This window comes from Sparus aurata, chromosome 8 (genome assembly GCF_900880675.1).
Source record: "Sparus aurata chromosome 8, fSpaAur1.1, whole genome shotgun sequence".
In the NCBI taxonomy this organism is placed as follows: Eukaryota; Metazoa; Chordata; class Actinopteri; order Spariformes; family Sparidae; genus Sparus; species Sparus aurata.
In genome coordinates, this window is record NC_044194.1 from 11,560,559 (window position 1) to 11,588,371 (window position 27,813).

The following is a 27,813-nucleotide window of genomic DNA, read 5'->3' on the forward strand; positions in this document are numbered from 1 at the left end:
CATATGTCATCAGCAAAGGCTTCTTGTTAGCAACAAAAAAAATCTCACATTCAGTGTATTCAGTATCTTTTAAAGGTGGTGAGGTAGATTGTTTCTGGGGGGTTTGTTGTTGATGTTGTTGTTAACCTGGTGGCGCCGCTGCAACCTGCTCCAGTGACAGACAGCTGGGATATGGAGTGTGAGCGCTGGAGCTGGCCGGGACATGTCTGAGTAGGAGCCTGCTGCATTTCCCAACACCTACAAGCGTTTAAAGAAAACCCGTGTTGAAGATGGGGCAGTGCGGCATCACGTCGTCCAAGACGGTCCTGGTCTTTCTGAACCTGATATTTTGGGTGAGTTCGGGGCTTTCTGGCAGTTTTTAACGTGCGTCACAGACAGCGCACCAGCTAGCTAGCTGCGTCCAGTCAGCGGCTCTGCTAGCTGCGGCAGCCGACCTTCGTTCAACCGGGGAAGGATTACTATGACAGGGCAGTAACAAACACATTAGATGTCAGGTTTTTAATGATTACCTGCTAACAACATAATAAGTAAAGCCCACTTCAGGCTGTAGAGCACAAATACCCGTTGTTTAAAGGAGCTGCAGTGTCGCTTACTGAAGTCAAACTATCACTTTTTTGACCCTCCCTGAGGGTTGTATATGTAGTCTAACCCTAATCCACCAAGCAGCAAAGATTATGACTCAGCTGAAAGTGCTGACAGTTGCACAATTTAGTTAAAACAAGTGAAGAAATTTGTATGTGATTGGGTATAAAGCTCTCAGATCATCCTGTGTAAACTGTAGCTCCAGGCATTATGAACACAAACACACATGACAGGTGTTTAATGTAATGTATTCAGAGCTTTTATTTACCTAAAGTACATTTTGCTGTTGGTTTTTGCTGACTTTTACTTGGCCTTTCTAAGTATTAAAACATTTTAGTGTGAAATTATCACAAACTCCAATAATTTCTTTTCTTTTTTTTTTTTTTTTTAACTGAAGCATTAATGTTTAGGTGGTTTGGAGTGGAGCTCATTTTGACTACATATTTTACATATTTCTTAACCTACAAAATCATATCAGTGTGTGTTGTTTGTAAAATGTGAACCTGCAAATGAAAGCAGTGGAGTATTGTAAAAATACAGGCATTTTAAAATAGCTGTGGAGTATTTGGTCTGTAATTGTTTTGAAGCGCTGCCGCCAGTAAGTCATTTTTGGTATTTGGGTCACCTTTATTCCTGTTGGTCTTAGATTTGGTGCTAGTGCAATAAGTGGTTTGCAGCTAAAATACTGTTCATTTTGCTCAATTGTTAAGCACTTTTACACACTAGGCAGGCTTTATGCTTGTGTTTTTTATTTGCTTGTTTGTTTTGTCTAGATTATAATTTTAACTTTCCATTTTATTTAGCTGTGGATGTTCTTACTGTTTTAACACTTCTCCTAAATGAATGTTTGTGATGATCTGCTGTATGCTGCTGCAGTAACCCGCTATAAACCCAAACACAACATACTGTTGGTCGTGTTTATCAGTTTTGGAGCAGAACCCAGGTATTTTACACAAGTAAAAAAGAGACGTGTAAAACTTCAATCAATTTTTTTTTATGTGTAAAATGCTCATCACAATTTCCCAGAGCCAAAATGACATCTTCAGGTTGCTTCTTTTGTCCAACCAACGGTCTAAAATCCAAAGAAGCAGCACATCCTCACATTTAAAAAGCTGGTACCAGCAAATGTTTGATATTTTTGCTTGAAAACGGACTGAAATGGATGAATAATCAAAATAGTTGGCAAATGAGTTTCTTTGGCTAATATTGAGTTTCAAGAAATGTTATTTCTCCCACAGGCCGCTGCTGGTATCCTGTGCTATGTTGGAGCCTATGTCTTCATTACATACGACGACTACGACCACTTCTTCGAAGACGTGTACACTCTCATCCCGGCTGTGACCATTATCGCAGTTGGAGCCCTCCTCTTCATTATTGGGCTCATTGGATGCTGTGCTACAGTGAGAGAGAGCTACTGTGGACTTACAACGGTCAGTAAACAAATTAACAGCTGCATAGATGAGGCTACTGATGCCTTTGTGCACTTAACTGCTAATAAAAGATTAACTTTGAAACAGCAGACACAGAAACTGCAGAAAAAGTCTGTCATTGAACCCTGTTCTTACAAGTGTTGTCGAACAATAAAGGTGTTCCTTTTATATGCATGTTAGTTTTCCACAGTGTTTGTCGTCCGTGCATTGCATTTTAAATCTTGAAATTCAATCCACAGTTTGTCGTCATTCTCCTGCTGGTATTCATGACCGAAGTTGCCGTTGTGGTGCTTGGATATGTTTACAGAGCAAGGGTGAGCAAAATCAAATACAAGTCTGGGCATGTTTGTTTTTCTTTGTCTTCTTTGATGTTGAACTTTTAGTTGGTTAACACCCAACCTGAACAGCAGCAACCATCCATCAACTACAGATGTGTTCACAATCACGTTGCATTGTAAGCTCAAGGAACTGCGTCATCAAATATGCAATCTCACGCTTTTTAACCATTGACAGGTTGAAGACGAAGTAAATAGCTCCATCAAGAAAGTGTATGACGAGTACAATGGCACCAACAGCAACGCCCAGAGCCGTGCCATCGACTATGTTCAGAGACAGGTGAGGACAGAAAGCCCCTGTAAACCTGTTAGAATTGTTCTGACCGAACGAGTAGTAGACATTAATCTTGAGTCTTTGTTTTCACAGCTTCAGTGTTGTGGGATCCACAATTACTCAGACTGGCAGTATACACACTGGTATGAAGAATCCAAAAACAATAGCGTACCAATAAGCTGCTGCAAAAGTAATGTTGGAAGCTGCACGGGGTCCTTCACTCATCCTGAAGATCTCTATCAAGAAGTAAAACCACCTCCTAATTTGTCAAGTTTTCAAATACAACTTATTTTCTGTGCCTTCATAGTCATAGTTTAATTTGTGTGTTGTCTGTGTGTGTACTGTGTAGGGTTGTGAAGCTCTGATTGTAAAGAAGTTGAAGGAGATCATGATGTACGTCATCTGGACTGCGCTGACATTTGCTGCCATCCAGGTAAATGTCACGTTCATCAAGATAGGCGTTTTTACACACGTCACCAGTTTTGAATGTCAAACATCCAGTCTAATACTTAAATATCTTTTTTAAAAAATATGTATCTGACCAAATAATGACGGTCTCAGCTCAAAACGATTAAGTATAAGCAAATGTAGAGTACAGAACACTACCTTGCAGACACAAGGCCAAGTTTTATTTTGGCCTGCCATCAAGTTACTCACAGAATTAACTTTTAATCCCTGACAGCCGACACGTCCGCTGGTGATGTTTGTCATTTGAGCTGAGAAGCAGCTTGCTGGATGTTTTTCTGCGCTGCTCTCGGTTAATAAGAGAGTAGAAATAACATTTTTGTCTCCATTGTGGTTATAAATATGTGGATTTTTTTGAAGGTCAGTTACCAGTGCCATCATATACATTTTCAAATCTGCACACTCTTTTCTTTTTACTCACATGGAGAAAAATGCTTATCCTCCTATTTGCTGGATTTCCCAGATTCACTATAATTATACTCATAATTATAAGCATTTTTGCAGTAATTCTACAGGTTTCCCTGTTAACAGCTGGCCCACTTATTGTGTTTACACATTAAGCAATTCATATGTAAATGAGTCAATAAGTGAACTTGAGAGCTGCTGCTAGTTGGTTTTGTTTTTCACTCGTGGACAGAGACAGGTGAGCTGTATCCCCTCCAGTTTTTATGTTCTGTTAAACAGTCTCCTGGCTCCATATAATCATCAAACAAGCACAAGCGTGATATTGATCTTCTCATCCAAGTCTCAACGAGAAGGCAAATAATTTCCTCCAAACTTTTACCTCCACCTGTTCCCTATACTTTGTGCAATTTATACAAGTACGGTGGAATTCTGTGCCAGTACATTTCTGAAGGGTTGTAACAGAACTAGAATATCACTAATAAGACGTCTGTCTCTTCTCTTTAGATGCTGGGGATGCTTTGTGCATGTGTCGTGCTGTGCCGCAGCGGCAGAGATCCTCCCTACGAGCCTCTCATTACTGGGGGCACCTACGCATAAAGGAAAACACATTTCTCGTCACAGTACACACTGTCAGAAATTACTTTCGTCTTTGGTGAGAGCATGAAAAATAATATATTACCACTCTAACCTTAAAAACACTAACCACACTGAGTTAATGTATATTTTACCTGTTTTTCCAAAAAAAAGCTATTGACCAAATTCTTTCATGGTCAACGTAAATGAGGTGTGGAAAGCATTCTGTTACTCTGAGGATGGCATGAGGGTGCAGACCTCCATCTTACTAAACTCAAACCTTGTTAGTTATGTATGGAGTGAAATATGGACAGAGTAATTTCCTCATATGTTAGTTTGCACTACATGTGTTGCTTTCAATATTTTATATTTAAATCTGTCATGTTCTTGAAAGTAAGATTGTATAATTCTACCCTGAGGCCCCATTACCACTACTACTACAACTACTACTATTATACTCCTACTACACCTATAACAGCTCAGTTTTGGTTGAAATGTTTCACCAGCAGTATTCCGTCAAGAACTAGTTGACACCACAGCCCTAAACATGTAATTTAACTGGCTTTTCTTCTAAGAATCAGCCCTTGTGATCCCCTTTGGTATGTGGGATTTTTCAAGTAGTTATGTATACTTAACTCTAGATAGACTTTGGCCTATAGCAGCTTGATTTTTTTGTCTCCTGATGGTGGTTTTAAAGTTTGATTTGCGGATATGTAGCAATGGCAAGACTCAAGAACGTCAATAAAAAAAGTGGGAAAAAGTTTTAAATTAAATGAGTGCATTTCTTATTTATTGGTTCAGTTTCTCTTAGGTCTTTACAAAGAGATGAAATTGTGGCCCAGAAAGTGAAATTTGTTTTTCCTAAGGCCCAAGATGACATCCTTGACTGTTTCGTTTTGTCCACAGGCCAAATATGTTTAATTTACTGTCATAAAGAGTATCTGAGAAGCTAGAATCACAGAATTTTGACAGTTTTTTTTCTTTAAAAAAAAAAAGATTTAGACTGAGGAATCAAGAATCAAAATAGTTGGTGATTCATTTAATGGTTGATAACTAATATATTAATTGTTGCAGCTCTAAACATCCTGTGTGAATATCATATTGAAGCTCTTCGAGAATCAGTAGACCAAGTTGTGCTCGCTTCTGAAACAACTTGTGGGCAGCGAACAACTATTTTGGCGCCTGAGACACGCTAAAATGACTGGCCAAATGACCAAGTTTAGCAATGAATCACCTGCTGCGGAGTAACCAGATATCTTTGCGGACTGCTCAGACACATGACCCAAGAATTACAGCCCGGGTACATTTCAGCTACTTTGTTTAGACTGTTCTGTTCTGGTCTGGTCTTGATTACAATGAAGAGGAAATAATAGAGCAATGTCATTTCTTACAGAGCAGGGGCTGCAAACAAATTAAATGGTCTTTCATTTCAAATAAATACAACTTAGTCACGCTTTGTCAAAAAAGTTTTTCTTTTTAAGCATTCAGGGTAGAAACAGTTACTACAAATAGAAATTATATACAGGCCGACAACCAAAACCAAACATTCTGCCCAACATGTAGGGCTGTAAAAGAAAACCACAGTATATGAACAAACTTAGTGCAGTGACCTTGTGCAACAGATCACTAAAGTCTCCCAGCTGTCAATGGAATGAGGAGCACTCAACACACCAGCTGTAAGGGCAAAGTAATATGAATATGTGCCATAGCAATAAATAAGTCACCTTTCAACACTGTCTCATGCTACCGTATGTAAAAGCCCCTGTCTGTAGGATTATTGTGCATTTTCTCATTCTAATTGCACGAGCCAGCCCTTTGTACATGCATCCATGTACTCTTAGAGACTTTGTCAACATGCATAAAATATTGCGTTTTTTCAGAAACCGTGGCTTGTTGGTTTGTGTACAGTGCATCCTTGTCAGCGCACAGAGCTGACCATTACTAGCTTAGAGGCTTTGTGTTTTAATCTGTAGTGAAATCACCAATTAATACAAATAGTTTGAATTTGTTGTACACATGTCCAAAGAATGCTCTGGAAAAAAAAACAACTAATATATCTTCACGTCCAACATGTCTTAATAGCAAAAATTTACATCTGAAATGAGGCTCGACTCAGAATGTGCCGTTTACATGATCCATATCAAATTCAAAATCTTGTCATATTTGGAACAATAGTGGAATATAAGTTTGCATGTATACAGTCCATGTGTCTAATGATTGCACTGTAGGGGGTGCTGAAATCCTACGCATGGGGGCTTAAATGATGCGTGTAACATCGTTATGAACGACAGATGAGTTGAAAGTATAAGAAAAAGTAAAATGACAAGACCTTTACAAAACATAACATGAGAAAGTGTCATAGTCATACAGTCTCAGCTCTCAGGTAAACTCATTCTTTTATAAGGTAAGAGCCTGGAACCAATCCAGTGAGGCCATTCCTTTGCACCGTCCACCAGCCATCCTCACCTTGTTCTATGACAACCACAACGTCGCCGTAAGATACAGAGAGCTCATCCTCCCCCTAAACAGGCACAGAAACAATTAATCCAAAACATATCCATGAAAATGAACAAGGTTCAGTACAATTGTCTTATGTAGAGGTTAGACATCTGTGCCAAGGAGCTGACCTGTGCCTCGTAGTCATACACGACCTTGAACTGCTCGCTGCTCTGCTGGGAGGACTGAAATACAGGAATGGAGGCGTACACTCCTTCTGATCTTTCTGCTGAGGAGTCTGAAATATAAAACAGAGCCAGCAGAGGTTCAGTTACAGCGTGAAGCAGGTCGTACTTTGCAGCTTTAATCTCAAACCAGTGATCGCAATTTCATTAGATTATTGACAAAATTAATGAAATTATTTGATGGTAGGTCATGTTAGACTATGGTTTACGATTATCATAATTGCCATTTCATCTGTTGATTTGTTTTCTTCTTAATTGGTCTATGAAATGTAAGAAAAAGCCCAAGATGAGCTCCTCAAATGTGTTGTTTTATCCACAATGCAAAGATATTCAGTTTACTGTCACACAGGAGTAAGAAATCTAAAATATTCACATTTAAGAAGCTAGAATCAGAGAATTTTGACTTTCTTCTTAAGAAATTTGTCAAAAGGATTTATCATAGAAAGAGTTGGTGAATAATCATTGCAGTTCTATTATAAGATGAGCTCAACTAGCCTTGATTATTCTGAGCAATTCATTGCAACTCATCTGTGCGGTGCTGGCTAGCCTCTGGACTGGCTGAGGTGGTTAAGGTGTGAAAACAGAATCAGGTTCAAGTTATTTTGGGGGAATGTCTGTCATACCTTGTTTTCTTTTTTTGCAAATGTAAAAATAAATGTACTTCAATTTATAGCCCTATTTGTGCTTCTAATGTTCCTCAAAGACGCAAAAATGTGTTTTTACTCCTCAAGTCAAAACTGTATTTTTATTTATTTTTCTAAATTAACTGAGCTTCTCCACAATGTTTCCAACCCCCCCCCCCCCCCCCCCCCCCCCCCCCCAAGTACAAGTACATTATCTAGTTTGCAGTCATGTCTCTCATCATTTTTGAAAATTCTGTTACTCACCTACTGTACCAGTAGATTGGGCGACTGGTTCATTGAGACTGGATTTGGAGCCACCAGAACAGTTCCCCTGGAGAAGACTTGAAAACCTACAAATTGGAGAAAGCCTTCAGTAAGAAATACACAAAAATATATTGAGAGGATAGAAAAGCATAGTCATAATCTCCATCAATATTAGTCTGAATTACACAATGCAAAGCACTGCGTTACTCTGACCTTTTCATCACTCCCCCTACGAATCCAGCGCTTCCGTTTCTGTCGGCTGTAGCATCCCTCTCGTAGTAATTTTGGTATTCAATCGGAGCTAATTAAAAAATTCAAATGCTTTAGAGGTTTTACAATACATTGTCTATTTCCAATGGTGCCAAGCATTTCAGCAGCGGCTGGGAGATTACGTGGAAATTTTCATATTGAAACATATTCAAATCAAAATCAGGAAGGCGGCAGGGCAGGTGCCTCACCTGGGGGGGTTGAGCCAGTTTGTTTCATCTCCACAAAGCAGTTGTTGTCCGTGATGATGTCACAATTTTCCAGCAATTTCCTCACATCCTCGTAACACTAAAAGAGCAATTTGTCCAGAATGAGTTTTAGACGCACAGAGCCATACGCCGGACATTTCTGAGGTCTGAAAGTCTGTCACATAATAATAATAATAATAATAACAATAATAATAATTTCCCAGTCTGGGATTATTAAAGTAATTCTATCTATCTATCTATCTATCTATCTACATAAAGGTGTGAGAACAGCTGCACACACCTCATCTTCTTTCACACACTGCATTGATAAATGGTTGCAGTGCACCCACAAAGCATTCCTTAGTACATTGAGTCGGTCTTCTTCCTGTTGCTGAAACATCTGCAAAACATTGAAGCACTGTGCATAAATGACACTACACAAACTGTACACTGTGAAAAATCATCTGGCTCAACAAATATTTTCTCATTAACTTGACGTAAATATACAAGTTCTATATATTTCAAGTTGACCGAATTTTAAATTCAGTCAGCTTGAAGTATATAAAACTTTTGCTTTGTTTGAGAGTTTGTTTGAGAGTTTTAAAGTCTCCTGAGATCCTTATTTTTTATAGTTTGAGGAAAATATATGTGATGCAAACTTGCTGCGCATCTTTAATACATTTTGAGATAAGTACATTTGTTTTAAGTTATTACAAAATGACCTCAACTTGTCTTTACGCATTCAGTCAACTTAAAGTTTTAATGCAGCTTGGACACTAACGTCTTTAGTAAAGACGATTTTTTTTTTACAGTGTATGCACACTTCTGATATAAAGTAACAGTGCTGTAAAACTGTCTTTCCTGTTTTGCTCTGTGTATTTTTTCTCTTCTGGTGTATTGCGTGTGTCTGTCGTACTGTGTTGCAGGCTTTTGAATAGGTGTGATTAAAGTAAATGAATAGCTGCCTCAGTATTGTTGATGTTATCACGTTTAAGTGGCCCGGAAACCTTTCGGTAGATCAGTGACTCACTCTATAGTCTGCTTTTAGGAAGTACTGCACATCCTCATTGACAGCCCTGGCCTCGGGTATTGCCACTATTGGTCTAACTCGGTACATTTTTTAAATGCATCAAACCACAGTGTAAATTCCTCACTTGACAAACGGAGTGAGAGGAGAAATACAACTCGCAGGGCCACACGTTACCTCACACGTGCTGATGTGTGTCGATTCCCATTCTTGGCGAATCTTTTCCAGCTGTTCAATGTTTGATATGTACTGTTTCTCTAAAGGAAAGTGAAGGAGTTAATAGTTAAGAGAATAAATCAAGATTTTATAACAGATTTTAAACTTTGAGGTTTCTTGTCAGTATACAAAATATAACATATAGTTTTATAAACTGCACTGTAACATATTTCTAGAGCCCACAATAAAAAGGAAGTTAATTTAACTGCCATCCTCAAAAAAAAAAAAAAAAAAAAAAAGTTTCCTGATAAAAACCGAAGCAGCTTCCTACCACGGCCAAAATACAGCGTCCCACTTATTGTTTGTCCTTACCAGCCTCCTCTGCAGATTCTCTGCACTGTTTCGATTTGTTGTTCATCTGGAAAAGAAGAATACACAGAATGACACGCTATATATGCAAACACTATAAAAGACGACACGATTTACAGTTTTGAGCATAATCTTTGCAAATTTACATTTTAAATGTGACCAGAAACTGTGAAACAAACAAACAGCCTATAATTGACTGAATCAAAGGATGTAGTCAGAGAAAAAGAGAATTGAATTTCCCAATGTGTTATGGAGTAACTGTGGAATAACTGTCAGTGTTGTTTGAGAAACCATCACTCTGGCTGTCAACGACAGCAATTTCTTTAAAAATACATCTTAATTCAAGTTTTTTCTTCTGCTTAATAAATCTTTCTTCTTATTTGTAAAGAGTATGCACATTTACTATAGTTATTCTGATATATGGTAAGCAGTGCTTATGCCTGATAGACTCTCGCATGTCAGTGACAGTTACAACAAACGGAAGTAGGAGCACACTGACTTTTGTACAGTGTACATGTTTATGATTAATTTGTCAGACCTTTGTGGGAGAAGTTTAATGTTTAAAGCCAGAAGACTGTTTATACAATTACTCTCCTGAAGGGTAAAAGTTTCTTTGTGCTCACCTTAAAGCTCAAGACATGCACATGTGTGTGCAAGCTGGATTTTGCAATATCACAACTGGCAATCACAGTCTAATATACAGCTGACTCAACTGTGATATGGGAACTTTTAATATCCACGGCACATGCTGTACACTAAGAGGGGACCATAAATAAAGTAGGAGACGTGTGCGTAAAGGGTAACACCACCAATTTTACACATTAAAATGTGTTTACAGGTCTCTGGGAGTACTACTGCATATGTGGAAAGAAAAAAAAGTAGTATAAAGCCTTTTGTGGCTGCATGTAATCTGATAAATTGCCTCCACTGATGTCACACAGTGGCTTAATTGCATTGTGGGTAATGTAGGCGATATGTTTTGAAAAGGAGGAAGCATGCTCGGAATAAAAATGGTGATATCTCTGGTTCTGTTGTACCGATTTTGTTTTTGAAACTGTCCATGAGGAGTCCAATGGCGTGGAATGCTTTTCACAACCGTGGGTCTACATTACCCACAATGCAGCATGTCACTGAGTGACATCACATTTGTCATATTACATGCAACTTTCTCTGGAACATGCTCTATACTACTTTCTTCTTTTATATTATTTGCATATTATAGATTTTGGATTTTTCAGGAAGGGAGAAGGAGTAGATTTAATTTGAAGATTTTTTTTACTAGCAAACTGAAAATTGAGCAGAGCATTATTATATGTATTAAATAGGTCTGGAGGAGATCTTTAGAGATTCATTCTTTGGAAATAATGCTAATCATTTCAGAAAGTCAAGCCGGAAATGAAATCACCGCACTGAACCTTTCGCACTAGATTTACCTTCTCGATCTGTTTGGGTGTGGCTGTGGGAGTGTTACCCATCTTCTCTGCGGTTTGCTCTGCTTCATCTGCTTCCTTGCAGCGCTGCTCGTAGGATCTTTTAGACTACAGGAGGAGAAAGAGAACAGAAACCATATGAAACATTAACACCCCTGCTCTGTTCATCGACACTCTGTTCTGTGAACCCTCGACAGGAAAGGGGAGGTGGAGGGGTAGGGGGCAAGTTCAGTCAAGAAAAGAGGAGCCATGCATGTGCAGGAAAACAAAGTGTATCAAGTCGGATCTCACTTCCTCATTCAGAGAGAAAAGAAATATGATCTAAGATTCCTTACTGTGTGACAACAATGTTTTTACTTATTCCTTCCTCTTACAAATGTTAAATACACAGAGCAGTGCTTCTCAGAATAAGGCCTAAAGCTGCACATCATACACTTTTTATACAAGCAGGATGTAGCTGCACTATAAACTGCACCTGATGTCATCCATGCATGTCACCACTGGCATACTTATATAAAGAGTAATATAAATACAATTGATGAAACAGAAACAACGACATGTGATAGTAGAGGTCACGATGACAATATAAATTGACCTTACATCTGTTGTTTTCTTGTAGAGTGAGACTTTTGTCTTCTGGACCTTCTCCATGGTGACATCAAACTAAGAAGTGAAGGACAGTGCAAAGAAAAAGAAGCCACAATCATTAGAAAAAACACACCGAGAGCGACTACTCTTTTTAGATTTCCTCCGATGCAAATGCCACAGAAGCGTATACCTTTTTTCTCTGTTCTTTCTGCCGCTCTCTGAACTGCTCCATTCTCTTCACCTCCTCCTTGAGCATGCCAGCAAGCTGAATGTGCATGTTCCCTACGTTTTCAATTTCTGAAAAAAACACCAAAACATGCAACTAAAAACTCAGGACTGCGTGACGTGCACAAGAAAAAGATGACGCAGGAAACATATCCTGTGCTTACGTGTTTTCATTTCATCAAAAGACGATTTCAAAGTGCTGTGAAGACAAAATGAACACAGGCCGTTCGTTAAAGATGCTGCAGCTTCACGCATTTTACAGCGGAAAGCTGTATTGCTTGGAATGGTTGACTCAGACTTGATGAGTATATCAATGCCACCTACCAGATCTCGTATAAGCCCCCAGCTTTGCGGGCGATTGTGACCAGTTCTTTGCCATATTTCTCTTCTGCTGATGCCCTAGATAGAAACCACAACAGAGCAGCTGAACCACATGGTCCTGTGGACAAAATGTCTCATGCATGTCCTTTTTTTCAAGAAATTCATTAGCCCACCTCATTTTCAAGAGCTCCTCTATGTCTTTGCATGTCCGTCGTCCATCTTGAAGCCTCTGACTGATGACCTCGTAGCCTATATTACTAATGAAGTCTTCTCCCTGGAAGCATAAATACTCAACCATGATTCACTCATACTTTCTTTACTTTCACACTAGGTCTAAATAAATGCTATTAATCTGAACGGTTGTGTCAATTGGAGGGAAAGTGTGCTGTCTCTGTATTGCTTTAGTAATCAAAGAGATTTTGTGTGTCTAAGTGTTATAGTGGTATCTCACCACAGTGGAAATTAACACATGCGGTCGCTGCTCGGTTCTGAATGGAAAGCCAAGTAGGAGAGACACCAGAAATCCCCTTTTGTGCACAAAGTGTTCTTACTTTTCTGAAATTTGAGTGTGGAGGATGTAAAAATGATGATGTACAAATCTCTGATGTTCATTTCTATTGTTATTGAATTAGCATTTACATGAGAATACTGATAACGGGGCGAGAATAAAAGAGGAAAAAGGAAGCACACAACGTCACAAAGTAAGCTTAAGCTACAATTTAACTAGCCAGTTCCACATGCTTTGCTTGTGGTTATAGAAAAAAAAAATACACCATGTTGATAACGGAATTAAATGGATATTCAGTTTTGGTCTGTTGCAGTATTGCACACACGTTATATTAGAAAGAACAAATTAGCCTGATTAAAGGGAAATCCAATACTGATACAGGACACATGGTAACCACCATAAAGCTATAGAATTCAAGCAATTTCAAAGTAAAAGTTGTACTGAGAAAGAGCTGTTTAAGTTGTGTGACACACCTGGTTTTAGATCGACATAGTACTCCAAACCCAGCAATATATATATATTTTTTAATTTTCTTGTCAAGACTGCGTACAAAAATAAAGTGAATGTTTTATTCAAAGTAACAACTTTGTACCCATTCAGTAAGTGTCAAAGTGAGAAACAGGAAAGCAACGATTAGAAGTGTAAAGAAAGGACAAAGTCTTTAGCTAAAAAAGATCATCTCCAGATAACCAAACACATATCCGGCACATGGTAAAGTCGACAATGTCAAGACAACAGAAGTGACAAGATATTACCTCATAACTCCAGTGAATACACCGAATGCAACACCACTGACTCCACAGCTCAGTTTAAACTCATGGTCAGCTTCAACATAACATCACAAAACAAAGTCTAGGAATCACTGGAATCAATCCAACTCACCCAGAAGGCATCTTTAAATTGTAATGTCATCTTGGCAGCGGTTAAAAATAGTCCCCGTTGGAGAATCCACCCAACCAAGAGTCACTCTGTAACACACAGCAGCGAATTTCGCTGTCGCTCGCTGCAAGTGAAACGGTTCATCACACATTCAGGAAACCAGCCGTCAAACAGCCTCCACTTACTCATTTGATTTGAATGAGGAAGAGCTGCAACATGTCAGCTGTTACCACAACTGGACTTACACTCATGTTAGTTCGCTTTTCGTCCATGTGAAAGGAAAAGTAATTACGGCTTCAGTTCAACAAACCTGCTCTATTATTGTTATCAGAACAAACTATCTGTTTTTTCAGGGGAGTGTGTTACAGTATTATGCAATGTGATGTAACAGCCTTAACACACATACTCCTTTGTGAAAGTTCTCATATTTCAGATCTGGTCAGACATGCTGAAACACCACTGTAGTCCCTTTGACGTAGCCTGACTTTCTGATGTATCATGCTTGTGTTGCAATATATGTTTTATGTTTTTGTCCAATACATTCAGTTTCACAAACTGACCGCAGATAAGGTCAACGATCGCATGTCTAATGTCAAAGCACAACATACGACATAAACTGAATCACATCTGCATGGAAACAAATGGGAAAATGTACAAAAACATACAGTTTAGCTACAATTCATCATGTGATACATGTAGCTGTCTGCCATAGTCTGTCACTTCACTGTTCATGAATGTTTCTTGATTTTTCAAAACTTCAGCTTCTGAGATCTGCCCGTCGTCATCATGGTCCATTTCTTTGAGGAGGTGAAGAGCCTGCAGGAAGACATGGAAAAGTTTGGGTTCTATATTCCCCCTCAGTCTGAAATACTCTGTTTTAGCTCCTGTCTCTTTAAAGCCCCTCCCTTTCAAAACACACAGTCTACTTTGATTGGCCAGCTCACACACACCTGAGCCAGCACTGCCAACAACAACAGAGCAGCTGTGCTAAATCAATTCTTACGTGCCAAATTAGCCGCCCGACAGAAATTGTGCAAATGTGTGACTCTGTGATGTAGTGTGATGTCACAAAGTCACGGAATTAAAAGTGACATTACTGACTAGGCGTTTCATGAGCAGTGTTTTCTGTGGGAGAGAGGAGCTTCTGTTGGTGTCGGCTTTGATCTTTAACTTTTTAAAATCTTTTACATGCTCAAGAACCTTTATAACACACTGACGGAAAGGAGGAAAGTGAAAAAGTACACCAAGTCAACTTTAAACTCAAGAATTTTCAGTTAATTTACTCTCTTCTGCCAGTAACATCCAGACACACCAGTTGTTCCAGTTGAGTCATACCTCTTCTCTTGCAGAGCCATAGCTGTTAGGTGCAACCCAGCGCAGCTGCTCGTCTCTGTTCAACTTCCCATCCTTATCTTGATCGTAGAGGTCTTTAAACCGCACTGTTTCTTCAATCTCCCACTGTGAAGGGAAATCCTCTGATAACCCAAAAAAAAGTGAACACTGATTTATGGGATGACTAATAGGCACAGCAGAGGTAACCCACACCAAACAGATCATTCATTGATTGAAAGGAATCTCTGTGGCCTTACCCTCACCGCGCACATCCCCAATAAATTCACTTAGACTGATGAATCCATCTTTGTCTGTGTCATATTCAGCCAACACATCTTCAATGGCAAAATCCTATTAGAGAAAAGGATAAATCAATCAATTCTGACATGGAACTTAAAGGGAAGGATGCATTATCATATCAGGTTTTGCAGAAGTGGGAGCTAAACTCATCTTACAGCCATGTGGTCCACTTCAGATGGATGGGTGAAGGCCAGAAACTCTGTCACGTCAAGCCCGGACGTGTTGTCCGCGTCAGCAAAGTCAAAGCGCTTCCTCTCCTTGAGATGAAGCTAATGAGGATATGAGCCTATGTTGAGGTGTTACACATACACCCATCTGTGGTAAAATGTACGTGTTAATGAGACAGTAAAAGTTTACCTACATGTCTGAGAGACTGTTGCTCTGGATCTTCAAAGGCGATGTCATCAAAACTAATGAGCTGGTCATGAGTGACCATGTTGTATTCCTCCCATGTTACCACACCATCTTTGTCGGTGTCAAACTCAGGGAAGCGCTCCTTTGCATCGTCCAGAGCGTATTTTCTGTAGACGTGCTGAATCCATAGTGTGATCTCCTCTGTGGATAAAACACAGCCGACTGAGTGTGACCATCTTTCCCTTCTGTTTATCTTGACATACTTTCCACATGTGAGATATAATTGTACCTGCACTTAGCATATTGTCAGCATTTGTATCAATCTTCTTCACAATTTCTGTGATCTTTTTCCTCTGTTCTGTTGGGCTGAGTTTCTTTATTTCCTCAGTGTCCTGGAAGAACATAAAACAAGATGTATGCAGGTGATGAGTGAGTGGGACACTGAGTCGAAGGGTGTCGGAAAATGAGTAGAAACATTTAGAAAACCTCATCTCCCAGCAGGACGTTCATGTCATGCTCAGGGTTGTGCTGCTGGTCAACGTAGTGATCTTCATGAAGATGTTTATGAGCGCTTTGTCCAAACCCAAACTGCAGTAGCAGCAACACCAACAATGCAGTGGATGCCATCTGTGGAGTGACACCATAAAATGAAAATCTAATGGTTATAAAGCATCCCAAGGTGGTTTGCTGGTTGAAAACTGGACTGACCACAGAGCAAAACAGTTGTACCAAACTACAACTGTGCGCCCTTGTGGTCAACTGCAGGAAGTTCAAACAGATTAAAAACTGTGTGAACCACGTCCTGCATTATGATGAAATCTTAGTGAAATCTACCAGGAACAGCTGCGTCTGAGATGAAGAGGGAGGCGAATAAAGGTGCAGAAAGCCTCATAGACATACTAGTTCTTATACTACTAGTTTGAATTAATTCCTGTTCATACTTTATTGTCTGAGAGCCAATGAGAATGAGACAGATAGACCTAATGTTGCAGGCAGAATGGAGGACGACATCGACAGCGCTGGCCAAAACAAATAAACACAGATAAACTAAAGACAAGAGCGCAGAGAAGCCAGCGATAAAGTACTGTTAACAAAGCTGACAAGTGAGTGGAGGATGTTGTTGTTACCGTGTAAAGATCTTCGTACAGTGGGTTGAGGCTTTTGACGTCAAGTAACCTAGAGCATACACGTACTTCCGTTCACAGATTTCAAAATACAGGTTTTATTATTGGGACATGTCAAACTTTTTTGGAACTTAAATGTTAACCAATGCATGTAGACCCAGGCTATAATCTAGACACGGCTGACACGATTATACAAAGATGAATCAACAAAATGTATACACTTAAGTTTTCATTTAAGAGATGCACAGTGGCCTATAATATTTAGGTACCAGTTTTGCGTGTTGCACGTAAGAAAAATCACAGGACTTGAGATGACTGAGCTTCATGTGCAAGCCCTAAAATCTTTCATCTGTCAATAATCTACCACCCAAAAGTGATGTTTGTACTTGATTTAAGGCTGGTGACTGTAGTTTTTATTTGTGGGGAACAAAATACTCTTTAGATGTGTAGGATTATTGATTATTTTTCATAATCTGAGCATGGCAGGCAAAGTGATAGTACCTTTATCAGTAAAATGCAATCTGAAAATGAGGACATATACACATTTATACAATTTTGGAGGCCTGTCTTTACAGCGTCATAGTTGGGGCACATCTGAGATCATCTGGTTACTTGGTACTTAGCTTGGTGGTTAGCTAAACTATTTATTTTTTTTAAACTTTCTTTCACTAGTCTATTTGCAGGACATCTACAAGGTCTGGTAGCAACATTATTGTACAGGTCAACAATATGTTTTAGGGTAAAACCATGTAATGATTTATATATATTTATATCAGAATCAGCTTTATATGTTTAGGTTTACAAGATTAACATATTAACATATAGCTAAACCGGGCACAATAAAGCCTTAGACATTAGCAAAGGGAAAAGGTACGCTCTGAAATGCTTTTGTTTTGAAGGCAGGTTCACGTCTTTTCTGGTCTTCCTGTTCACTGTACAAACCTTCACAAATACTGAGACATCAACCAAACGTCCCGCCCGATCATCATGGTTGCTATGGAAGACAGTTTGAAGTCCCGCCCCCAAATTATGCCCCACCCTTTGACCCACACTATCCTGTACATGATTGGCTTGCGTGACTGCCGTTTCCAAGTTTCGGTTTATTTATTGGATAATCCTAACGTCTGTCAAAAAACTTAACTCAACAGACTTCCTACTCGTTAGGTTGTCCTCACTGTCATGTATTTATCTGACATGTTTTTCCATCAACTCTAACAACAAGACAACGGCCTATTTAGACAACAATTTCTTACCGACTGAGCGTTGAATTTACCTCGGGTCGATGTCCAAAGACAACCGCCACGATGGACGACGCCGTGGCGCTGGGCAGCACCGTCTCGGCCCGAGAGTCAGCCAAGGTGGGGACGGGAGGGAGAGGTCTGGTAGCAACAGCTCAGGCTCCTCGCATGGAGGAGGCAAAAGCAAGAATTCACCCATATCCGCTTTGAAGGTACGTAGTGACTTGTTGGCTCGTTGCTAATAGAGGGAATACAGTCGGAAATTTCGTGAAGAGCAATATAATAGATACGCTGTGCTAGCTAGCTCGAGCTAACTTGGCTAACAAGTCCAGCAGGAATTTTGAATTTTTGAGTGACCTTACCTGCCGAAGGTGTGATGTTGGCTGCTCTCCCTAATTCATGATATATCTTCCCCTCCACCAGCACCTTTGCTATACATACAAGCTTCATGATATTGATGTGCATAAATCTATTGTCTTCTGATTAGAAAGAATGTGGCAAAAAAAGGATCGTGTTGTGCAGGGCACCACAAAAATAATTAACAGGACAAGTCTGTGGTAGATGGTAATGGTATACTCCACTCTCTGTTTGTTCCAACTTCATGCAGACTCTCAAGTTTCTTTTTTGCAATTTGTAGGCAGACAAACCATGTGGGCTTGTGTGTTTTGTCCCCTAGCAGCCCATGAATCATCGGGTGCCGAGTCCAATCAGATCCAGAGCATCACCCTGTGTGCCTAGTGCACGGCCAGGCTTGCGTTAGCACACACTGTCTCTGAGCCTGCAGCTATACTCTCATCACTGGCAACACAGTACGGGGGGCAGAGCGGCAGGCCTGCTGTGTTCACATGACTGCGCAGTGTTGTGGCAGAAGGAGAGTGAGAGATGAGAAACCGAGGGAGAGTGGGGGCTCTGATGCAGAGCAGGGAAAGCAGGGGAAAGAAGCTGTAAATATACGAGGCTGCGTGCAGAGGAGAGTGGCAGACAGACAGATAGACAGCAGCAGGCAGTGAGTCCGGCCAAAGAAGTGGCTGCTAACTCAGCAGAGCACTGAGGGCTCAGGCTAGATTACAGACAGGACAGTCAAAGGCACTACCGGTGGGCTACTGAGCGCTTGTCTCTTGCAGTCGCCACTTGGAGAGGAGTTGACACAGCTGGGCAAGTTGCTATAGCAGTGTGGACTACACAGTAGGAGTCTATTTTGGTCCTGCCGTCAGATGACGATGTCACCTTTCACAAGTGGCGGAGCTGGTGAGGGGGAACAGGTTGCCTGAAGTGGGCTGCAAAAGTATGTCAGGGGTGGATAAGGACGAGGAACCTGCTTACAGACTGTACTTCTATTCTGTAGGTATCATCTTGTCTTTTGATTTTTGTCTCTCCTGCTGAGCTAGTTCTCACCCACTGTCTTGCTACTTGCATTTGTTTGTGGACCTTACCAAAAGGGAAACCTTACACTTGTCCCTTACTCGGCGCAGTCTAGAAAAAAAAAAGCACTCTGTCTGGTTCTTGGGGAAGGTTTGCCTGGCCATAACAGAAATTATGCTCCTCTACAGTGTATCTTATTTTTCTACAGTGCAACCAAGGAGACAGCTTGTTTGCAGCTAATTAAATAGATCAAGAGAATGTTGCTGTAAGCCTTTTTTGCCTCAGGGTGCTGAGCCAGTTAGCAATCGGTTGTGAGTAGTGGCTGTGGTATTTTGACAACATTCGTCTGTCATCCAGTGGCTGCGATTCCTAGGAAACACAGAGTAAATATTTGTAGTTTTCTAGATGAGACATGGTGCACTGATGCTGACCCACCTCAGTAGCTGTTGCACATTTTAGTGGGACCAGTGTTGTTTGATGTTCTTTTATCTCTTTGTAGTCTTTTCTACTTGGCCGAATAAAGCCCAGGCCACTCGACATGTAAAGAATTTTGCTCATCAAAAGTAGGTCAGCTGGGTATCTCCCTTGGGGACATTAAATAGTATCAGAGCAGTACACGCATGCTGTTTCTTCATGTGTAACCGTTAATGAGTCATGTTCACATTATTCTATCAGCTGAATTGTCCGTCAAGATTGTTGCATGTTATAGTTACATAAACCCTGGCCTAATTATCACTTGTTCCAGGATAAGACATAAACTCTCACCATCTTTGTCTCACTTGCAAGTGTGGTAGAGGAATAATTTGAGCTGTAGCTTTCTTGTGGTGTTAGTGAGAGACAGCCAGGAAAAGACAGAACGGTTTGTTCCATGACTCATTTGCTATTAAGAGGAGTACTGGCTCTCGATTTTTTGTGTTGGTTTCAGGTAACGATGTATATACAGTCCGAAACCACATCTTTATATTTGTCTGACATAAATAGCCAAGTTTGCACAGGACTTTGTCAACGCAAGCTTAAATCATATATGTTCAGAAGTGGTACAGGCTATTCTGCAGTGAGAGGACGCACACAGATTGGAAGATCCAGAAAGATAAGCCTCGAGGTATTAGCTTCTGTGTTGTTTTGTAATTAGATTGCCATAAGTCAGAATACATAGTCATGTAAGATTACAAAGCCAAATTATATCAAGTAAGCCACTGGGTACACTGTGTATCTTTTGTCAATGTTATTGCTATAAATGATTAAATGCTTCCAGGTTTTGGGGCAGATTTAGTTTATGAATTTATGCATGAGCTGTTTGTCTAAACTGTTTCGTGACCGAATATCCCTCCGCTGTTGATGCCATGTTGCATCACCGGGCATCAGGTAAAGGATGTGATGAATGACTTCTCACAGCATTTATTTTGGTGCACATTATCTGGCGCACCCGAGGTTATAGTCAAGTTCACTGATGCATAGTCAATGTGTGTAGGTCAACCATGATGCATGCTGGGCACATAGCATATTTAGAGCTTCTGCCTCTAGCTGTTTCTACTCACAGTCTGTGCCAGTAGACCTCTTCCATAAACTTAATGTGTGATGCAGTGTTGTGGACAACCACGCATCAGGGATGGGACCAATTATTGAAACGACATTGTGCAAAACACTCTCTTGTGATAGAGTCTATTTTTCCCAGAGTGGAAGGATTAGGGTTTTGTTATGCAAGTTTAATAGCAATTAGTACTTGATTGATTTTTAATAATCTGAAAAAACTTTTGCACACATTGAAAATGGGTAAACATTTAACAGTCTCAGATATAGATGTATTTAGATGATATTTATGTCATATTTGATGTTTAAAATGTATAATGCATGTAATAAACGCAGGATACATGTGATTTACTTGCTAAAAAAGCTTTTATTGTTTCTTGGTCTGTGATATCGCACTGTACTGCTTTACACAATACATAACTCTTCAAAATGGAGGTAACCATAGCAACGATACTCCTGCTTCAGGCAGTGTTACTGGTTTGATCACCAGTAATTTAACTATTTGGTTTCAAGAATAAAGTGGTGATATGCGATATATGTATTTTCTTGTTTTATTGTCAAAAAATCCCATGAGAAGATCAAAACCAAAAATATATCAGTCTCTTAATACTTTCCCACTTCCCTACCCTGTCTGTGGCACACCAAGCCTACTGACTCATACTGAGGACATAAATCTTTAAAACGGATCATAAATATTAAAGGCTGACCAATAGTGGGTTTTCAAACACCAGAATTATAATAAATGATATGGAGCTGGAAAAAGCCAGCAGCTGATTATCAACCAGGTAGTGACTGATTAATCGGCTGTTGTTGAGTTTGAACATCAAACGTAAACTAATTTAAAAAATACATTTGGAGCTGAAGATAAAACTAAAAAGAGCTATGAAGCCTCAATGCAAAACAGTGATAGGAGTTGACAGATGCCTGTAAAAAGTCCCATCAGTCTACCTACCTATAATACATTTCACTATGAAAAAAGGTCCTAATTTATCCTAATACAGCTGGGCACTACAGTTTTTAGCAAATCTAACCAGAGTTTTGTATGGTTTGAGACTGTCTTCACCTGCATATTTGGTGTGATTTATTATTTTTATTACAAATATAAGGACATAGGATGTAACCTCATTGAGTTGTGTACACACATTATCCCAAATGTTTGCAACAATGTTCAAAGAGAAACTGGTAATTTGATTCAAGGTAACTGATACCTTGTGTGTTGGAGTTGGGAAAATGACTGAAATGATCTACACTTAAAGTAAGGTAACTGTGTTTCATTTGGTCACCTGTCACTGTAACTTGCGTGACAACATCAGACGAAATGTCAGAGATAGAAAGGATGTTTGTCAAACTATACTAAAAATAATGTAAATAAATATTCAAAACATTTCCTTGTATGTGAATGTTTACTTCAGTGCCAGCTGCCCATGTTTGTCATAATGAAGGGACATGTCATCCACTTTTTATTTTTTATAAATTTCCTCATGTTATTTGTTGGCAAAAAGAGAAATGTAGAGTATACTTGTGGCCATGAAACGAGCCTATGCTGCATTTCTTGATTTCGCAAAATAGAAAGTGATGGACTTGCCCCTCAGCCTTTTGTCCATTATTCCACTGATGCTTCATTGTCTCATGTTTCTCAGAATTGTCTAATGTGAAACACGCCTTGTCTTTGGTAGCATATTGTGATATTATAATGAAAGTCACCTCATGAATCCCACATTTGTTTATAAAAAAACATTATGTCATATTGCTCTACACCATCTTTCCTTGTGTCTTGGATAAGATGCAACATTGATGTGTTGAATTTGTTTCTCTCATAGGCATCTTTTCAGCGCTCCAACAGCCATGACAAGGTGAGGAAGATAGTTGCTGAAGAGGGCCGTGCTGCTAGAAACCTCATTGCCTGGAGCGTACCTCTAGAAAACAAAGAGGAGGAAGGTTAGTAGTTGCACGCAAAGCAGATGTTATGTGCATGCATGGATCAAGGTTAATGCTTTTACAGAAATCTTCCCGCCTGAATTCAGTTATTACTTGCCCATATACAAACTGTCAAATCAAATAACAACTTAATTGAATTGTGATGTTTAATCTTCATTTTAAGGTACAAAAAGGAACTTTTAACTGGTTATGAAAAGGTCTCAATCTTATATTGATGCATGTATCTGACGTGCATAAGCGAACAAGACTATCAGGGAGAAAATTGGCTGTTTCTATACAGTCTATCACCGGGCTGGAACCTTACTTATGTGAGTTGGATAAGTCATAAAATAACTTCTTTAAATGGTGGACTGTTGTGGATGAATTGAGTGGTCTTGGCCAGAGAAAAGAAGCTGCTCTGTAGCCTGTTAATACAGTACAGTACTAAAAAAAAGTTTCACTAAGACAGTTCAGTTCACTTTGTTACCTGAATCAACAAAGATGAAGGCTTCTTGGAGCAGCTTTAAGTAAATTAGTTAGAACAAGGGAATACTGTGTCATGGATGCAAAGCAACAGCACTCTTGCATTTCAAAAACGTTCATGGGCTTTACAGTCTGTACAGTATACAGCGAATGACATCCTGTCCATTTAGTCTCATAATTCGAGTGAGGAAAAACTTCCCAGAATGGAAACAATCCCTTCTAGTAAGGGGGGAAACATTTTGAAGAGACCTCAGGAAGAGCCACAGAGGAGGGACAGACATGCATTATACATGCATGTCAATCGACGTCAAGTGTACAGAACAGAACAACAAAATCACAGAGTATACAAATTTCATTGAGAGAATATCTGATCCTTGTAGATTGTAAAGAATATAAATGAATGTTGATTCAGGAGGAGGACTAAGCAGGCCAAGACATCGCCAAGTGGTGCCCCAGCCACACATGATTTTCATTTGATTTGATTAGAGGAGAAGGAAGCAAGATGATTCATTCATTAACTACTTCCATCATCTCCTCTGGAGAAAAAAAAAAACATTTTGTTTCATTTTATTTTATTTTATTTATAAATTCAATTTAAAACTCCCTTGCCCGACTGCTGTTGCGGATGATGTTTACTGTAAGTTTAATTACCATATCTTTGAGCCAACAAAACGTGTTTAGTTTTGTAGTTTTTTTTACAGTGCTTTACATTGGCCATCTTTTGCAATGTCAAACACAGTCTGTAATCTTACCCAAGCCAGACTCTGCTCTTCATTGTAATACAATATCAGCTAGAACACAATGATGATTTTCATCTCATGGCTAGACTGATAAATGATGGTAGAGTGTAGAGAATCTGTCATGCAGGCTGAAGCTTAAACCGATGCCCAGTGCACTGTTATGTAGAACATAACATTTTTGGAGGCACAGGTCAATGCTGCGCTGTGGTTCACACTGTTTGGAAAAAGAATATTGTGTAATGGGCTTTGACATGTTTATACAGTGCTTTTGATGCAATTCCTGAAATCCTGAATGAAAAGCATACCCATTTTAGATGTTAACTTTTCAACCCATCTTGTCAGCACTATAGTTTACTGTACAGCATAACAGAGCTCCCATTGCTTTATTTAGGCTTTAAGCTCCTTTTAGAGCAACCCACTCAGAAACCCCCACCAAAGCCTCACACTTTCTCACTTTTGCCGTGGCTCTGCCTCTGCCTCCTCTTTGTGGGTCAGTGCAGTTATTCTATTCGAGGCTTGTTTGCTGCTCTTGAGTTCATGCCATGAATGCTAAAAAACTTCAAACTGCAAGTTTGTGTAAAGTTTTGTGTTGGTTGTTCTGTGTTCAGTATCTTCTGCAACTGAATTGTCAATCATTTAACTTCAACACAACAATTATAGTTACGGTTTTGTCTCTCATTGTACCTTTGTGGCATTTGGATTTAATAGTTACTAGTTACTTATGCTTAAATAATTGTCCATGATCAACATTTATCAATCAATGTCATTTTGTTGTACCGACAAAGCAGCACAATAAAAATGAGATTACGTTTCTCCAGGATCAATAACAGAAGATAATAAATAACACACAATATATAAATATAATTTAGAACTAAAACTATGACTAAGGGCTCATGAAGTGCATCAGCTTGTGGAAGGAAGCTGTTGATAAGTCTGTTCGGCCTTTATGACTCCCAAAGGACTTCAGCTGGCAATTATTTATTATTATTATTATTATTATTATTATTATTATTATTATTATTATTATTATTATTATTATTATTTATTTATTTATACAGTTAGTTCCTCGATTAATTGACTGTTTCCCAGACCCCAAAGTGAAATCGTCAAATTGCTTCTTTTGTCAAACCAACAGATACCAAAACTCAAAGACTCTTCATTTACTGTCATACATGTTGACAACAACAGCACATCCTTAGATTAAAGAAGCTGCAATCGGCAAATTTCGACTTTTTTGCTTGACATATGACTGAAATGGTTGACGAATAATTTTATTTCCATCGACTAATCAATACAGCTCCAAGAAATGCATACGTGTTTATCGTTACCTTCATCTGGATTATCAGAGATTTTTTTTTTATCAGTTGCTATATATCAGCACATATTTTTTATCTTCACACAGCAAAGTCCAAAAGCAACTCCAGTGGCAGCTCCAGAGCCCAAAGGATCAATTCTGGGCAACAGAGGAACAAGAAACAGGTTGGTATATCATCTTCCTTCACTAGAGGGCACCGTTCACCAAGCTATGTCATCTATGTCTTTTTGCTTATGCTGCAAGTGTAACTCTGATGGCCATTGGATTTTCCTGTTTTGCTTTGTGTGTTTAAGTTTTTGGAAAGCGGAGTCCAATTTCAGAATTTTCAGTCTATAAACTTATATACATTAGTTGTTCTTGCATAATTCTGACAGAGTTGCAAAAAGATGATTTACATTGCCACAGGCTGCAAGGAGAATGTAATAGGACTGGACTTTATGTAATGGCATGGCATGGTTTGTCACCGACTGGGCTAGTACAATGCTCTTTAACCTAATGTTATCTTTGGGTACCCATATACATATATAGCTACTTCCTATATTATTTAATACGCCCTGACACGCTGGTTGAAACCACTGGGGTGATGCGTGGAGTCACCATTGCCACAAGGGGTTCCAACCTTAATAGGCACATAATAGCTGCACCCCAAAAAACACTACTCCTAGATGCTATAAACAACTTTAATTTTGCATGACATTGTAAGAGGTTTGTCATTGTTGGTGTAAAGTTTACTCCATGTTCTGTCTCCACAGAATGCTGCTTTGGAAAATAAAGGCACAGCTGGCTCCTTGTTGGACAAGGGGCCAGAGAAGAGCCCCACCAAAGCAAGGCAGCCCCGCAAGGTGGACCTGAGAGCACGCTACTGGGCTTTCCTCTTCGACAACCTGCGGCGAGCTGTGGACGAGATTTATGTCACCTGTGAATCCGATCAGAGTGTCGTCGAATGCAGGGTTAGTTTTCCTTGTGGAGAAGAAAAATAAAAAATGTATCTCCCTGTTGGAAATGCAAATTCTGTTTCCATGATCTGAACTGATCAGAGGAGGAGTTCTTCTTTTGGGAGACTAAAGGGTCTGAGGGTTTATGAACACTAGAGGGAGGCATTGACATCATGACAAAATTTCTCCCTCACAGATCGCATTCCTCATGATTTCTGCTTTATGTCAGAGGGGCTCTCTGAAAGCTTGCTGGTGAGAGAATTGTCACAGGACTCTCTCCCGGGCCTGACTGGACTGAATATTGATGACAGAGTGTAAACAATAATGTAAATGCATTGTGTTTGTCATCAGGCATTTGCTGAAATGGGGCTTGGCCATTTCTACTTCATTTTGGTCTACATGTTGTGCAGAAAATGAACCTTATTTGTGAGTTGGTGTGTTCTGTTTTGGTGCAGCCTTTGAGTAGTACTCTACTTTTGCTCCAAGGCATACTGGTGAGATACTGCTGGTCCTGTGTTTTATTGATTCTTCTGCCAACCTGCATTATGCTGAGCATGGTTCTGGTGATGGTCTGCGGTCAGTACCGTAGCCCAGTTCCCTGTGGTGTGGTTGGCTCGCTGTCAGTGCCACAGTGCAGCTCCCTGTGGTGTGATAAGCATGTTGTCAGATGGCCTGTGTCAGACATCTGGCTCAGTAGGTGTCTTTTTTTTTTTCTCCCCCTCACTGTATCTCTCTACATACCCTAATGCTGTCTAATGGCCATGGAGCTGGGTGCTGGTCATAATCCCCCATCCCACCCAGCTTGGGCTTAATGGACACTGATAGATGATGGAGTCATCTGGAGGGGAAGCAGAGTGCTTTGATATCCCCCAGCCACAAACCCCCAGTGTAGCTGTGGGCAATCTGCAGTGTGTGTGCTCTCACACAAACAATTTCCCACCCAAAAACATGTGGACATAAACATAACCATTGTCAGGAAATGATGCTCAACTCTCTGCAGTGTTAATGTAATGCTTTGTATAATTTGAATGAGAACCTCAGCGCTGACCTCATGTAATATGTATTCCCACTTGGAGGGAAATTATTCACCCAGAAGAATGACTCATATATACTTCTTAATAATGCCCACACTCTATAATCCACAGGCCTTCCTCAAACATTTCAACTTTTCCCTCAGCCCATCTGTGAGTTATTTAACATACAAGACCAGGCAAGAAAAGCTGTTGGTATTGGTGATTGCTTGGAGGCAATACAGGTTTAGATTTTTATTTATTTTTATATATATATTCTTGTCTTTCTAATTATTAAACTAAAACAACAATATAAACTGTGAATAATTAACTTAGGTCAGTCAATCTGACTTAGCTTCTACCTGTTCATTCTTGTTTGTATGTATGGACCACAGGTTTTTACTACCCATCTTACTTTATGGCAACGCCTCTGGAAGGTTAAACATTTTGTCATTCCTCATGAAATGTTATGTGAGGGTTGTATTTAGGTAAGTATGCCTGTTAACATGCTGAAAGCCACTTTACGGTACCTTCACTCACTGTTGGTTTATCTGTCAGAGGAGAAGCGGACCGCTCTCCGTCT

The 27,813-nt window shown here is 39.6% G+C and overlaps 4 protein-coding genes across 6 annotated transcripts in view; 2 read left to right on the plus strand and 2 right to left on the minus strand.

Annotated features, from left to right (window-relative positions):
- On the plus strand, positions 1-4,837 carry tspan3a (tetraspanin 3a). Its single transcript, XM_030427069.1, has 7 exons — positions 1-332; positions 1,821-2,012; positions 2,252-2,326; positions 2,526-2,627; positions 2,715-2,867; positions 2,971-3,054; positions 3,996-4,837. Exons 1-7 carry the CDS (start codon positions 270-272, stop codon positions 4,086-4,088), a joined length of 762 nt encoding a protein of 253 aa, XP_030282929.1. The 5' UTR covers positions 1-269; the 3' UTR covers positions 4,089-4,837.
- Positions 4,838-5,518: 681 nt separating this feature from the next.
- Positions 5,519-13,741, minus strand: pstpip1a (proline-serine-threonine phosphatase interacting protein 1a). The gene is made up of 15 exons (XM_030427066.1): positions 13,594-13,741; positions 12,377-12,477; positions 12,207-12,281; positions 12,047-12,081; positions 11,848-11,954; positions 11,670-11,732; positions 11,073-11,177; positions 9,643-9,688; positions 9,292-9,371; positions 8,389-8,487; positions 8,091-8,187; positions 7,846-7,933; positions 7,633-7,718; positions 6,692-6,798; positions 5,519-6,585 (listed from the first exon to the last, which is right to left on the minus strand). Exons 1-15 carry the CDS (start codon positions 13,621-13,623, stop codon positions 6,454-6,456), a joined length of 1,251 nt encoding a protein of 416 aa, XP_030282926.1. The 5' UTR covers positions 13,624-13,741; the 3' UTR covers positions 5,519-6,453.
- On the minus strand, positions 13,222-16,788 carry rcn2 (reticulocalbin 2). The gene is made up of 8 exons (XM_030427068.1): positions 16,704-16,788; positions 16,063-16,203; positions 15,866-15,968; positions 15,584-15,777; positions 15,378-15,491; positions 15,180-15,273; positions 14,926-15,065; positions 13,222-14,406 (listed from the first exon to the last, which is right to left on the minus strand). Exons 2-8 carry the CDS (start codon positions 16,201-16,203, stop codon positions 14,263-14,265), a joined length of 930 nt encoding a protein of 309 aa, XP_030282928.1. The 5' UTR covers positions 16,704-16,788; the 3' UTR covers positions 13,222-14,262.
- A 1,024-nt stretch (positions 16,789-17,812) lies between these two features.
- Positions 17,813-27,813, plus strand: part of scaper (S-phase cyclin A-associated protein in the ER) — a 64,566-nt gene continuing 54,565 nt past the window's right edge. The window contains exons 1-4 of one of the 3 annotated variants that reach the window (XM_030427063.1): positions 17,813-18,150; positions 22,651-22,768; positions 25,373-25,449; positions 26,038-26,235. In XM_030427063.1, the coding sequence (XP_030282923.1) occupies positions 17,983-18,150; positions 22,651-22,768; positions 25,373-25,449; positions 26,038-26,235 (561 nt within the window). In that variant the 5' untranslated portion in view covers positions 17,813-17,982. Of the gene's footprint in view, positions 18,151-18,773; positions 19,280-22,650; positions 22,769-25,372; positions 25,450-26,037; positions 26,236-27,813 lie in introns of those variants that run through there. The other 2 variants (XM_030427064.1, XM_030427065.1) reach the window with 2 other exon arrangements.

Bases quoted from the DNA above. Each gene is read 5' to 3' on its own strand.
- tspan3a (XM_030427069.1), top strand. From the start codon at position 270: ATGGGGCAGTGCGGCATCACGTCGTCCAAGACGGTCCTGGTCTTTCTG. The intron at 2,013-2,251 runs GTCAGTAAACAA...TTCAATCCACAG, and splicing joins GCTACTGTGGACTTACAACG to TTTGTCGTCATTCTCCTGCT. The intron at 3,055-3,995 runs GTAAATGTCACG...TCTTCTCTTTAG, and splicing joins TGACATTTGCTGCCATCCAG to ATGCTGGGGATGCTTTGTGC.
- pstpip1a (XM_030427066.1), bottom strand. From the start codon at position 13,623: ATGACATTACAATTTAAAGATGCCTTCTGG. The intron at 11,955-12,046 runs GTAAGCACAGGA...TGTTTTTTTCAG, and splicing joins TTTTGATGAAATGAAAACAC to AAATTGAAAACGTAGGGAAC. The intron at 9,372-9,642 runs GTAAGGACAAAC...ACTTTCCTTTAG, and splicing joins AGAATCTGCAGAGGAGGCTG to AGAAACAGTACATATCAAAC.
- rcn2 (XM_030427068.1), bottom strand. From the start codon at position 16,203: ATGGCATCCACTGCATTGTTGGTGTTGCTGCTACTGCAGTTTGGGTTT. The intron at 15,492-15,583 runs GTAGGTAAACTT...TATCCTCATTAG, and splicing joins AGCAACAGTCTCTCAGACAT to CTTCATCTCAAGGAGAGGAA. The intron at 15,274-15,377 runs GTAAGATGAGTT...TTTCTCTAATAG, and splicing joins CTGAAGTGGACCACATGGCT to GATTTTGCCATTGAAGATGT.